General features: G+C 37.4%; 1 protein-coding gene across 1 annotated transcript; it reads right to left on the bottom strand.

Annotated features, from left to right (window-relative positions):
* Nucleotides 1-592: 592 nt before the first annotated feature.
* rpl14 (ribosomal protein L14) lies at nucleotides 593-3,941 on the bottom strand. Its single transcript, XM_007559741.2, has 6 exons — nucleotides 3,846-3,941; nucleotides 3,229-3,330; nucleotides 3,051-3,145; nucleotides 2,539-2,638; nucleotides 1,496-1,549; nucleotides 593-688 (listed from the first exon to the last, which is right to left on the bottom strand). The coding sequence occupies exons 1-6, from the start codon at nucleotides 3,846-3,848 to the stop codon at nucleotides 629-631; spliced, it is 414 nt and encodes a 137-aa protein (XP_007559803.1). The 5' UTR covers nucleotides 3,849-3,941; the 3' UTR covers nucleotides 593-628.
* Between the last annotated feature and the right edge of the window lie 10,406 nt (nucleotides 3,942-14,347).

The raw sequence follows: 14,347 nt of genomic DNA, 5'->3' as shown, positions 1-14,347 counted from the left end.
TTAGGATATCTTACAAACAAAATGTTAAAGTCTTTTAAAAATTATATTGTAGCAGGACAACTCATAGACTAGTAAATACATTATTGTGAGGGAACATAATTTTACAAGAAACCGATATTACAGGCCACGTTAAAGAACCAGAAGAGTTAAAGACCATTACTCTCTACACTGACATGACGATATACTTCGTTTATGTTAGCCTCTGATGCAACAGGATAGGATAATTAATATATTTGCTTAAATTTGTGTTAGACCCTGGTCAGTCATGGGACACTGCCATGCAAATTTTATGCATGTCATTGCTTTGATGAAACCAGTCATAACCAGAAAGCTAAAACCTATAAACTATTTGTGCAAATTGTTAAACATGTTGCTATGGTAATCAATTCCTTTCAAAGGAGTGGATTGATGCAGGGAAACGGGTTGAATTGAACAAATGGACTGGAACACACTGACCCATTAAAGTTCAGAGAAGCCTGTTCCTATTTGACTAGCTGTTCCATGATGCAAAACTTTGGATGGTTGTAGTTAATATATAATCAATAGTGAGTTATATTAAAATTATGATAAAGGAATACACAGAAGACAGATGAATAACTGAACAGAGAATTTATTTTATGAAGATTGTTCACTTCTTTGCCGCCTCCTTTTGGAGCTTCATCACCTCATGCTTGATGATCTTGTTTCTCTGCACAAATAAAAAAATAAATAGTGCATTGATTAATGTATTGCTTCAAAGTTATTAACTTCCTCTGCACATGTTCAAATTAATAACTCATAAGCCTCTGTTGGCGACCATCACACAAACCACGTTGGCAGCTTGAAGAAACCACCTTCCTTGCCCGTTTTAAACTAAATTACACAACAGTTTGCAAACATTTAAACTCATGCTAAATATAAGTTTGAGAGTTTACACAAAAATACATTGACAATATCAAAGTCTTAGTGGAAATATTTAAAATAAAAGTGGGATTCTGCTTTCAGAAAACATCTGATAAAAGCATTTTTAACAGATCTGTTAAGTTGGAACGTTTTACAGCGTTTATCTTCTGAGATACAGATTAAAACCAACAACTTGCTCCAATTCTTGATCAATCACTGCTTATGGATTTGATTTTGAATTTGAACAGCCTATATATACATGTTGTGGCAGTTCAAGGCTTTGAAACCATAATCAAAACGAGACAATTCAAAATGAATTATTTTTTAGTCCAATTTCATTGTTTTTGGCTGCATTCATGACTCTGCTGTTAACATTTTCAGAAATCTGCGTTGCCAGACTGAGAAGAATCAGTTGCTCAGCGGTAATTTACATAAATAATCTGGTTTATGAGCCCAAAGTGGAAACACGAAATGGACTAATGTTCCAGAAAAGTTCCAGGAAGTTCTGTAAAAACAGCATTCAGGACCTCACTGTGAAAATGTGAGTTTTGTTGGCTTTTGTGTCACTAATCTGAACTTCCTGATTGAAGTGGTTCCTGTCTGTTGTACTCACCATCCTTTTGGCCTTCATCACCTTGTAGCGGTCAAAGTCAGACATCTTGGCCCTCTGTGAACATGAAGATTCATAGGTCAGAGACAGAACTCATTCTTCATGTCAAAACTTCCCTCTTTTCAACACTCAAATATCCAGACTTTTCCACTTTTTTAAAGTACATATTTTGGCTTTTAATATGGAACCTGGAAAATTCTGCAAACGGTGGAAGCTGATCAACATCAACTCACTTTAGCATCGTTAAACAACTCAAACTGAAAATGCTCCAGTGTTTTCCAGGTCTCCATCATTTAAAAATGATCCCAACAGACTCACGGTGAAACAGATTTATGTAGCATACACCCCTACAGGTTTGTTAGACTTCCACCACTCCAAAGGCGTTTTTACTTTTCCCAACAAGTTGATATATTTTTCTAAATATAGGTAAGGAACTATTACGGATAAATTCACAGAATATCTATTGAGAGAAAAAAAAATATCCAAATGACTACTTTAACAAAATACCTGAGATTAAATATGAGATTAACTCACTGTTAACTTCGATTTGGTGAAATAAAATGGAATGATGGACATTTATTGTGATCAATTTCTAATCATAAGAATTTAATTGTCATGATAAATTACAACTAATGCTATTGAAACCCCTAAAACTGTCCACATTTTCTGGTCTGTTAATTTTACTATTTTATTTCTACTTTGTTCAATGAGAGTGTCAATAAATACATGTACATATGAAAATATGACTAAATGCAGTTACTATGTGCAGCTTATCACACTGCTTTGTGTGACTGGTGTCCTAAAGAAGAGCATTACACGTGTGTGTTTCTCAACATCTGTATTTGTGACTGATGATAAACGGTCAGTCATACAGCTACCCAAAAAAGAAGTAATAAAAATCATTATTACAATAGTACCACATAAAATCACGACAAAACTATAAGTCCATATTGCCCACCCCTAATAATATTAAAACAGAAAGGAACTTAAAAAAAAAACAACAAAAAACAAACAAAAACAAAGACAGATTGTGACATGATTTTTACCTTCTGTCTCGCCTCGATCTTCTTGGCCCAGCTGCTCTGAGACCACTTCTCGTTGACTTGGGCCTTCTCCCAGGCTCGCCTCACAAACTTCTGCCGGGCGCTGGGAACCATCACACAATCATTAGGAAACACACAAAGTCTTTCTACATTAAAGCATGTCAGACAGTGAAAAGGGGCCCCGAAAACTACCTACATTTATTTGGATGCCAACAATATCCTGCTGAAATTCTCATGAAAGAACGTCAAATAGTGCAGTTCAAAACTATAAAGCGAGATACGTAGTGCTGGTGAAGGCAAACGCAATGTTTTCATGAAACAAACTTCTACCTCAACATTCCCAGAGAAGCCCACAAACACAGAACGCAAATTTTTGATAAAAGAAAAGTAAATATGCAGTCGCTGTAATTTTCTGCAGTGTTTGCAAAACAAAGCTGACGTGGTCAAATCTCATTTTACTCTGCACCCATAATAACCGAATCTTCAATCTAAAGTTCAGATGTGTCTGAGCTCACCTGTGAGGAACTTTGATGACATAGTCAGTGAGCTGCATGCACTTGAAGGGCATGGCTTGCCTCTTCACTCCTGTGCAGGGACCGTCAACAAGCGCCTGGAAAGTGCAAAGGCAAGTTTCAGTGGATCAAATTGTAGCTCTGCCTCAAGTCAATAATACAAAATCCTCCAGCTACTTACCCTGTTTTGGTCAATAACATCGACAATGGCCACCAGCTTGCCAGCATGGGGACCAAAAGATATGTAGGCGACACGGCCGATCTCTACAAAGCGTTTGAACACCTAAAGAAAAAATAAAAAGGCAGACATAACTCAGTCTGAGAGTATATGATATTATCCAAACCGACTGCATGAAAATTAACTTCTTATATCATGACAAGGAGGCAATCATAGTGCGCGTATAACAGCACTGTACAGCTTAGCAGGCGTCGCTAATGCATCGTTTTTAACACTAGCAAAATACAACTGTGAACCTTAAAACAAACAACAACTCAACAGGAAAACACACGCTTAATGAAACTGAAGTTATAAATTCATAAATAGTGTACTTCAAGCTATCACCGGATAGCTTTGGGCCTACACGGCCTGATAGGCCACGTTGTGTTGCGGCTAGTAGCCGACAACACGCTTTCGGCACGGCAACAAAATTCATCACAGACTAACCAGACTTTATAAAACGTCTAATTTGTAAGTTTATAAACATCTCAGTAAAGCGTGTGGAAACTTCAGCGATGTGAGAACCTCTAAATAAGACGAAATTCAAGTTAAAATGTATCCGTCTCTCATGGCGAACTCACCATGATGGCAGTCCGGGAGCAGAAAGGACGTTACAGCTTCCGCTCGGCGCTCATACGACTTCCCTTCGCTAGACGCATGCGCAATGAAATAATCACGAAGTCAGACATTAAAGTGTTTTTAAATATGTATACGGACAGTGACTGTCAATTATAATTGAAAATACGAAACTAATAACAAAATTGTCATCTTGGTGTATTTAATATGTGTTATTTACACCCTTGAACGGTTTAACCAACATAGGCCTGCGTAATACTTTTGTTGCCATCATGGGATATAAGACGATTCCAAAGTCAGCTAAAACTACTCAACTTAAATATAAATACGGTGTAACACACCAAGGGATTGATAGCTACAACTAACAGAGAAATTGTTTCTAAGTGAAATCTTTTCGTTAAAACAAAGAGCTTGTTTGCAAATGTCAAGTTGAAGTAGAGTTTTTGTGTTTACAATATTCCGTCAGTACCTGAAGGCATCTTGAAGGTTTAAAGAAACCGATCCGAATGCGGATGTTCATTTCCACCAACAAGACGATCTGGGCTAGTGCTCTCAAGCTAACAGGGCTAATTTGTTAACATTCTTAACAGCTATTTGCTAAAGGTATGTAGACTGTCTTATTTTAAACTCATTTGTGATTATTTCAAATGCGCGTTTGGCCCAAAACGGTTAAATTACATGCCGAAATACTTTACATACCAAAAACCTAAGGAGGTGAAAAATAACATTTTTAAAATAAAAATGCCTAAATTTGATGTTTTAGTTACATTTGAGATATGCTCTTAAAAGAATTAAAGTTGAAAGTCGAACGTTTTTTAAGGCTTCCAGCTACGTGCATTGAAAACAAATAAAACGTTTGAGTGCCTCCTTTGTTGCGTAGCTTAAATTTTCTAAGCAGTTTTATCCACACAGAATGTTTCCTTAATATAAAAAAATCGGCTCAAATATTATATAAACAAACGCAGATGCATTAAAACTCCGAATTTAATTTTATTTCGTTTTCCTCAACCCTCGTCGCCGTTTCCAATACATAATAAACTATGGGCGAAGCATAAACCTGTTATCATGATACGTTCTTCCTATATCCAAAAAATGATTTGCTGCATATACTACATATTATTCGTTAATCCTTATTTTAGTTCCCATAAAATGTATCCCGTGTTTGCCGTGAGCTCTTGAAAGCCGCCGTCAGATTCCTCTTGCGCACACAATCTTGCCCAATAAAGCTGATTTGGTTCTGAATGTTATGCTATTAAAAAAGACTTGCCGTTTATTTCATATTTTCTCTAAAAAAAATTTTTGTGTTGATTTGTTTCTATTGACTATTATGTAATACTACTTAATCTAATTTGCGTAAGACAAACATCAATCAAATTTTATTTGTATAGCACATTTCAGCAGCAAGGCATTTCAAAGTGCTTTAAATAATTAAAATAAAAACAGCATGTGACATTGAATAGACAGTGAGAAAGATTTTGAAAATTTTTTTTAAAAAGATAAAAACATTAAAACCCACACCCCTTTTATTACTTCAGTTAGTCACTTAACTGGGACTTTAACCCTCCGGAACTTTAGTCAAAAACGTTTGACAAGGACTCCAACCTCTATATTTTTAGTTGAAACGCCATCAACTGGGACTCTAAACCCCGTAGGACAGGGGTGCCCAAAGTTGGTCCTCGAGGGCATCCTGCATGTTTTAGTTCTCTCCCTGGTTTAACACATCTGGATCAAATGATGGCTCTTTAGAACACCTAAGAGGAACATTGACATGCTGAAAAGATTGTTACTACCACCAGGGAGAGAACTAAAACATGCAGGATGCCGGCCCTCGAGGACCAACTTTGGGCACCCCTGCCGTAGAACTTTAGTTAAACGTCATTTAACTCAGACGTTTTTCCGGGGGGCGTTACATCATTAAAACGTAAACAGTGAGAAAGAGAAATTAATAAATAGATAAAAACATTAAAAACCTCAAATACATCAAAACCCGCACTCTAACCTAATTTAGCCATAAGCAACTCTAAACAAGTGGGTTTTAAGTTGAGATTTAAAGGGACCCAGTGTTTCTGCTGTTTTACAATTTTCTGGAAGTTTGTTCCAAATTTGTGGTGCATAGAAGCTGAATGCTGCTTCTCCTCGTTTGGTTCTGGTTCTGGGGATGCAGAGCAGACCAGAACCAGAAGATCTGAGGGGTCTAGGCGGTTGGTACAGCAATAACAGATCTTTAATGTATTGTGGTGCTAAACTGTTCAGTGATTTATAAACTAACAGTATTTTAAAGTCTATTCTCTGAGCTACAGGGAGCCAGTGTAGGGACTTTAAAACTGGTGTTATGTTCTCTATCTTCTTGGTTTTAGTGCGAACGCAAGCAGCAGCGTTCTGGATCAGCTGCAACTGTTTGATTGATTTATCAGTTAGACCTGTGAAGACACTGTTGCAGTAATCAATGTGGCTAAAGATAAACACATGGATGAGTTTCTCTAGATCGTGGTGAGACATCAGTCCTCTAATCCTGGAGATGGCCTTCTATCAGGTGATAGAAGGCCGACTTTGTGACTGTCTTAATGTGGCTCTGAAGGTTCAGGTCAGAGTCCATCACTACTCCCAGGTTTCGGGCTGATCGCTGGTTTTAGTTGTAATAACTGAAGATGTGCATTGATTCTAGTTTGCTCCTCTTTAGGTCCAAATATAATAACTTCAGTTTTGTTTCTGTTCAGCTGGAGAAAGTTTTGGCACATCCACACATTTATCTGTTCTAAGCATCTGTTCAGTGATTGGATGGGTTCAGAGTCACCTGGTGACATCGTAATGTAAAGCTGTGTATCATCCGAGTAGTTATAGTAGCTAATCTTATTCCCTGTTCTAACCTGAGCCAGTGGGAGCATGTAAATATTGTCTACAAACATGTCTACTTTCAGGGCTGTTTTAAAGATTAAATTGTTCTTCATTCTTAGTGGATTCATATTTTTTGCCTGTTAAGTCTTGATTTTTAACTCCAATGAGCATTTATACTAACAAGGCCATATGTTTTTGTTCTCTTATTTTAATTAGTTTAAATGAATGCAGAAATTTTGACAATGACACACTTAAAAAATAAATCCTAAATTGTATTTTTGTGTTTAAAATATGTTATTAAAGCAAAAGTCCTTGTATTTTCTGCTAAGTATGTCCTAGCCCCAGATCTTATGAAATATTCTAAAATCCATTAATGTTGGCATATTTCTTTATTTTTTTTCATCCAATCATCTTTGTCTGTATTTCATATATGTATCCTTCAAAAGTTTGAAGAATATTTATTTGCTTATTTAAATTGACAGGAACCCAGAATGGCGGAGGGTAAACAACCGTAAGTACCAGTTTTCTCTTAAACTTGACACTGTATGGAGCAGCTTGTCAACTAATAAGCAATAAAATATTTTCTATTCTGTACTATTCTACATTGTTTCTCCTTTAAACTGAAAATCTCCACTCATGGAACTTTGTTGTTAGTATGATGATAATACAGGTTTTTATAATCTTCTTGTTTGGTAGTGGTTGCAACTGCATGTAGTTATAAAATGTGCTAAATACTTGTAATATTTTCTTATTGGACTTGAAGCAAGGAAAGGCAAATACAAGGATGGATTTTTATAGAAACTGTTCTTATGGCAACCAACATTAAACAGCCTATACAAGCATAAACTAGCTCAGTGCTCAGAGAAAATGGAAGTCCCCAACTAACCTAACATACACATTTTGGATGTTGGGACAAAGCTGGACTACCAAGGGAGAAACCCCACATCCTCTGAATTCTTTTCATTCTCCATGGGCGACTGTGGCTCTGTGGGAAGAGTAGTCTTGTGATCAGAAGGTTGTAGGTTCGATTCCAGCTTCCTCCTGGCACTTAACCCCAAGCTGCCTACTGATCTGCATGTCGGTGTATGAATGTGAGTGTGAATGAGTGAATGTGACTCTAGTGTAAAGCGCTTTTGAGTGGTCAAAAAAAAAGTTGGAAAAAGCGCTACATAAGTCCAGTCTATTTACCATTCAATAGCAATGGAGCATAATGAGCTGTTTTATTAAACCAGCTGTTAAATAATAAACTGGCTTAATAATAAATTACAGAATGGCGGATGGCGATCCACTCATCCAAACTGGATTATGATCATCTAAGGACTCTGTTTCCACCAAAGCGGACGGGAGACGAGAGAGTAGACTATAACTAATAATTCAGAATCACATACAGTATGTGGTGTTATGTGACTGAATAAATATGGGAAACATGAAACAGGGCAAAAAAGAGAAGCTGAAGGGAGAAACATTATTGGCAGTAAGAAAAAACCCTAATCTATGGATAAACTCATTGCTGTTGAGCTCAGAGCGTTAGTAGTGCAACACTTCAAGGTAATGATGTCACTTCTGAGTAGAACAGACCAGAATTAGTTTTGCATGATGTAGGTTGAGAGGAAAATTGTGAAATTTATAACCCAGACCCAAAATGGAGCCTAGAGTAGTTATTGGTTGCATTATTAGTAATGTAGTTATTTTTATTTATTACAATTTTTTTTTATATCTCTCAGATTATGTGAGATCCAAGACTCCAAACAAGTAATGGGTAAGATGCATATTTCTCTAATGCATTTTAAAATGAAAAGTTCATTTTTCTTAAATTCCTGATGTCTGTGATGTCCTTCAGATCCAAAGGGGTCAAATGCAGAGGATTTTATGTCTAGCAAAAGAGGCGAAAGCGTTTTCCTACCTAGACCAGATGGGGCTGTACTGACCATAGGACCACTGGAAGACACAGAGTACAAGGACAGGCCTACAGTGGTGAACGGATGGGGGAAGTTTTATCTTCCCAACATAACAAAGATGAAGGTCATCGGCTACGTGGAGGGAACTTCGTACCCATGTGACCAGCTTGTCTTGATGACCTGTGAGGAAAAGAAGGTGTACGGCTTTGATGGAGAGGAGCTGCATCTGGTGGCTTTCAGCCTGGATCAGATGTTCACAAAGGGAATAGCCGATCCAGCACTCCAGAGTTATTACTATGGGGAGGCCTTCAAAGACATGGTGAGTGATTGACTGTGAATGTGTGAACATTTATCCTGAATGCCAGTCTGGGATCCCTAACAATGTGTTTTATGCTCAGTCCGAAGAGGACTGGGAGGAGGTGAAGCAGAGCCCTGTGGGGAAGATGCTGAATGAGGAGCATCGTCAACTGGTGGTTTCTCACAAATCTGCTTTCCTGGAGATTTTCTGAACCATCAGACAAAAACAGAGGTGTTTGTCCGTTTAAGTTGGGCATCAGTAAATTGTGAAAAGTAAGTTTTTCATATACCGTATTTTCCGCACTACAAGGCGCACCTAAAACCTTCGATTTCCTCAAAAGCTGACGGTGCGCCTTATAATCCGGTGTGCCTTATAAATCGACCGATGTTGAGCCACAACAGGTCTAGCAACTACGGTAAGCAGCCGCCGACTTAATTTTCACCCGTAGAAGAAGAAGCGCGCGGTGCATGCTGGGATAGTTGTAAGAACGCTGGTTTGTTAATAAAGTTTGACCGACCTATCTACCTACCGATCGTCTAGAATCAGGTCGTCTGCAGGTAATTTAGCACCACGTTCTCCACAAATATGCTGTGTGCAACCGGAGAAGGGTGACCACCGTCTGACCACGCCCCGGCCCAGTCGCGGAAGGCTCTCCTCGTCGACCGGAGTCGAACTGTTTTGTTGACATTCTTTATGTCAATAAAGTAGCTTTAGACATTCATCGGGGTGCTTCGACCAGCCCCTATACATTTAAAGCTGGGGGGAGGGGAAGAGAGGAGACTGCGGCGGCAGCGTGTCGGTTGGTCTGTGTTTACCCAGAAAGCAGTTGGGCACAATATCGCAACACCAACACCGTGAGTGAAACAATGACTGGGGCAGCCGACTATATAAAGTACTCGGGGACCAATTCTTTATCATTACACATCCACATTTGTAGAATACGGAACAAATCGGGACGGGTGGCAGCCGTAACAGTAGTGTCTATTCTATGCGCCTTATAATGCGGTGTGCCTTGTGTATAAAAAAAAAGTTTTAAAATAGGCCATTCATTGAAGGTGCGCCTTATAGTGCGAAAAATACGGTACTTAAAACACAAACATGCTTTTTAACATGGAACTGTCATTCTTTAGTTAGCCCAACATGAGACATGAAAGTACTGTGTGTTGCATCTCTAAATATGACTGATAGTTTTAGACTGAAACTGACCAATAAATGATACTGGATCCTACAGTTAAGAGACCAACTTTTAGGTTCAGTTAGATTCATAAAAGCAGTGCAGCTCTTGATAGACATGGGGTAAACCCAGCATAGTTATCATTCACTGTTCCCTTCAATGCAGGTGTTATAGCCAATGACTTTGTATGTTTTTCTTTTTCTTCCCTTTTCTGTATAGCTGCAGCGTTCCTGCCAATTAATTGACTCCACTGGATGCAGCCCTCCTCCTCCTGGGAGTCAGGGAGTGTCAGGCTGTGTTGAGCCCACAGCAGAGCTGATTGGCTCACTAATTGTGAGCTCCACCAATCCCTGATGAGGCCTCCCTTTTTAAATCCACCACTTCCTGAGAGAATATTCTTTGTTGAGACAGCTTGTCACTTTGTTTGGTGTTTGACTACTTTAAATAGCGTTGTCTTACTGTCAGCTTTTGTAAACTTTGTTGATAGTTTTGTCTCTCTGTGGGGGTCTTTGTAAACTTCCAGTTTGCTAGTAGAGATTTGTAGCTTGATTGATTTGCTTAACCTTTGGTCCAGTTTTATTTTATTAAAGTATTTGGTTTACAACTCTGATTATTTAGTGGATTTTGATTTATTTAGTACTTTCGGTTATAACACTCTGACTTTTGATTATTATTCATTTTCAGCCTTTTATTTTGTTAAACCAAACAATAAACCCTGGACAGTTGAACCTTGAACATCTGTGGTTCTTTAATGTTTCTTCTTTTACCCTGACTGAGCTGGGCTGTAACAGCAGGTGTCATCAGCAGAATGACGACTTCCTCCTCAGCCCCACGGCTCATCTGGTGGAATGTGACCAGGTCTTTGTCACTCCCTTGTGTATCTAATAGTCACACCCGGCGGGATTCACCCTGGATTCATTCATTTATTCTGCTGTTTGGAGCTTGTGGATTCCTGGATTATCAACAAATTTGTGACACTTGGCCGAACTAGCAAACGCTCAGACTGTTGGTGTGGACAGAGACGAGGACTCTAAAACTCACTAACTGGATGGAATCGATCTTGTAGAAGTTGCTAGTTTTGGTTCAGTGGAACGGCCAAACTAATTTGAATAATTGGGAACTGAGATGTATCGGAGAGACTTTAGGGAAGATTGAAATTTATAATCTTCCCGACCTAAGACATTCTGTATCTGAATTGGCTTTCCCCGCATTGCCTTGGAAGGGCTGCATATTTCCAATCTCCTTGAAGATAATGTAAAGACAACGCTCTTCCCTTCTCACCCCCTCCTGTATTCATGGAGCTGAGCGCTCCTAAGGACATCATTCGTCAATATCACCTATTTCGGACTTTGCCAGGAGTGTCAGAGACATCTTTCCGTGGCGTCACCGCCTTCACTCGTCTTTATTTTGCCCATTGTTTTGTCTGAATGTTGCCATGTGCCCTGTGTCCATTCCTCTTTTTTGTTAGAAATGGCAGAGTACTCCCTATTTAACCCAGAAAAGGATTATTTAACTTATTAGTAATATCATAAATTGTGGAGTACGCACTATTTAGATCAATATTTTACAGCCCAGAAATGGAATTGGAATTAGAATAACTACGAACTTGGAATCCAGAAATGCTTAACAGGAACAGTCACTGCTTAGTTTATATTACTTTTAACCCAGAAAAGGATTTAGAACAAACTTAGAATTGTGGTGTACTCACTTTAACCCAGAAAACGAATTATATCAGTCACTTTAGCCTATTTTATCAGAAACTGTAAAGTACTATTTAGAAAAAGAATTAGATACTTGGCAACCCTGAACAGCAGCACCTAGTTTACATACTTTAGAACATTAGATTAGTTTTCTTTCCTCTGGTTTATTTTGTTTGTATTTCCTTTTAACTCACGTAAAGCACTTCGAATTGCCTTGTGGCTGAAAATGTGCTATATAAATAAAATTACCTTAATTAAACTCAAATTAAACCAATGGAAATTATCAGAAACAGACATTTTCCCCATGTTCTCCCAGTACAGAAAGGAAGGCCAGACCCTCTGCCTGAAGGAATGTTCAACTAAATGTCACAATGCAACTGCAATAAAGAGCTGAAACAGGAAACATCTGGTCTGAAAATAAATTAAACACAACTTATCAATAATAATTTATTGGGAATGGAGCCCCTGTTCTCCATTGCAGTGCTTTTCTAATCTTATTTTAGTTTAACTGATAAACTGTTTTTATTAAGAAAAAAGTGAAAATGTAAAAGAAGAATTTCTGTATGATCTCACAATGCCATGTTTTAATAATAAACAATAAACCATTTTAAAGAAAAAAATCTATACTTTCCATATTTTATGTTAAAGTTTAAGAGAAACAAACAGAAACCAAGAACCAAGAATCAGTGAAGTATTTTATTTTTAAGTAGTTTGAAGTAAAAAAAACTAAACTAAAATTAGGTTAAGTAATGACAACATACTCAATTTATTAGGTGAATATTAGATTTTACAGAGTACTTGTAAATTTCATTTACATTAAAAATGTTGAGTAATTTATATAACCTTCAGTTTTGCTTCATGTACTTGACTAATTTAATTTCATTTTACTTGGATTTTTGTTTTCATGTAATGAAAATAAGTACTTTAAACAAAGAACAGTGTTGCTTGATAAACATTAAAATATTTCATGCAGCTATTTGATTAATGTAAGTAGGGTAGAATATTTTTATCAGTGTTTGCTTCGCTACACGACAGTTGTTGCGCAACAACTTCCCTCCCCTCCTTCTCTCTCTACTTCCCTTCTGAGGAGGGAGATGTGCTACCAGCTCTCCCATCAGTTACTCCTTTGCCATAACCTCTCACCTACCATCTCCCTCCAACACAACATCAGTGATTTTTACAGTTACACATTTTACACCATTTCCAGTTCAATGTCAAAATCACATTTATAACATTTTTAGTTTCTATTTGATTCAGCATTCATTTATATTATAACCATAACTTATTACTCTTATAAGCGTGTGAATTAGACGTTTTCTGAAAAGAAACCAGAAATAATCCATTATTCTAGTTATTTGATACCAAAGTTCGTTACTTGTTTTACTTGCAAGTGTAAGTACTCTTATAATTCAACCAATATTAATTTAAGTATTTTACTCTGGGTTTTATCCAATTACTCAATGTTTAGATTTTATTATTTAAACCTTTAATGCTTTGAAATAAGGAATAGTCTGAACTATTTTTATACATATGCAGGCTGGAAACTTGCGTCCTTTTCTCTCAGGAAGCTTACCGTTCCCATTTCATGACTCACTCTGCCCGACTATGATTTTTTATGATTAAATAGAAAAAAGTAGAAAGCAAAGTTTGCAGGACACAACCAGATTAATTTTATTACAGTTTGACTACTGTTGGGTCTTGATGTCACCTCTGTAATTAATTTTAAAAGTTTGTTACTTTTAACCTAAAGTCTCCAGCATGAGGAAGTGGGATGATCTCAGGTTTTCTTGACAAGTACAGCAAACATATCAGGTTATTTCTGTTTGGTGGAAATCATTCTGGTAAAGAAGAAATTACAGACCTTCACAATTATCAGGTCCATGAGCCTCAGTAGAAAAACATTTCATTCTGTGGGTATAAATGTGGCTCTGCGTGCATTTGGAACATAAATCCAGAATAACTAAACTTGTGCACCAGGTTCTTATTTTTAAACATTAAACTTCTTATAGTAATTCAACCTTGGAAAACAAAGAGTTCATGATGAAATCATTAGATCAAGTTCTATCATTTATGATTATCACAAAATGTATGAGCTGGTTTTATGCACAATGTGGATTAACTTGAGCTGTGTTTTTTTCCTCCCCAATAATCCAACTGTGGCGACACTAGATGAAACTCAGATTTTGTGGAATTTTAGTTTTAATAGATTGCTCAATAACACCACCCTGGGAATTTCACCCAGATAATATTACCTTTTAAGGCACAAGTTCGGTTATGCAAAATTGAAACATCCGAGACAATTTTAAGTTTACAAAAACCATTTATTAAATTCTTTTTAAAACCAGTTTTAAGAATGGAACAAAGGAACTGCAGTAGCTGAAGTTACCGGCCAGAGGGGGCGCTATGGGGACGTAATCCACCAAACAAAAAAAACCTTTACCACCAGACGCAGTGAGACAACCCAAACTCAAGAATCATAGCACGCAGAGGAGGAAGACAGTCACCACCGCCACCGGACCTCAGCAACTGCAAAAAAAAAAACAAAAAAAAACAAACAAAAAAAAAACTGTTAACCAATATAACCTTAAACCTAACAACAATA

Source organism: Poecilia formosa, unplaced genomic scaffold (genome assembly GCF_000485575.1).
Source record: "Poecilia formosa unplaced genomic scaffold, Poecilia_formosa-5.1.2 Scaffold107, whole genome shotgun sequence".
NCBI classification, from domain to species: domain Eukaryota; kingdom Metazoa; phylum Chordata; class Actinopteri; order Cyprinodontiformes; family Poeciliidae; genus Poecilia; species Poecilia formosa.
This window is presented reverse-complemented; position numbering and strand designations above follow the sequence as displayed.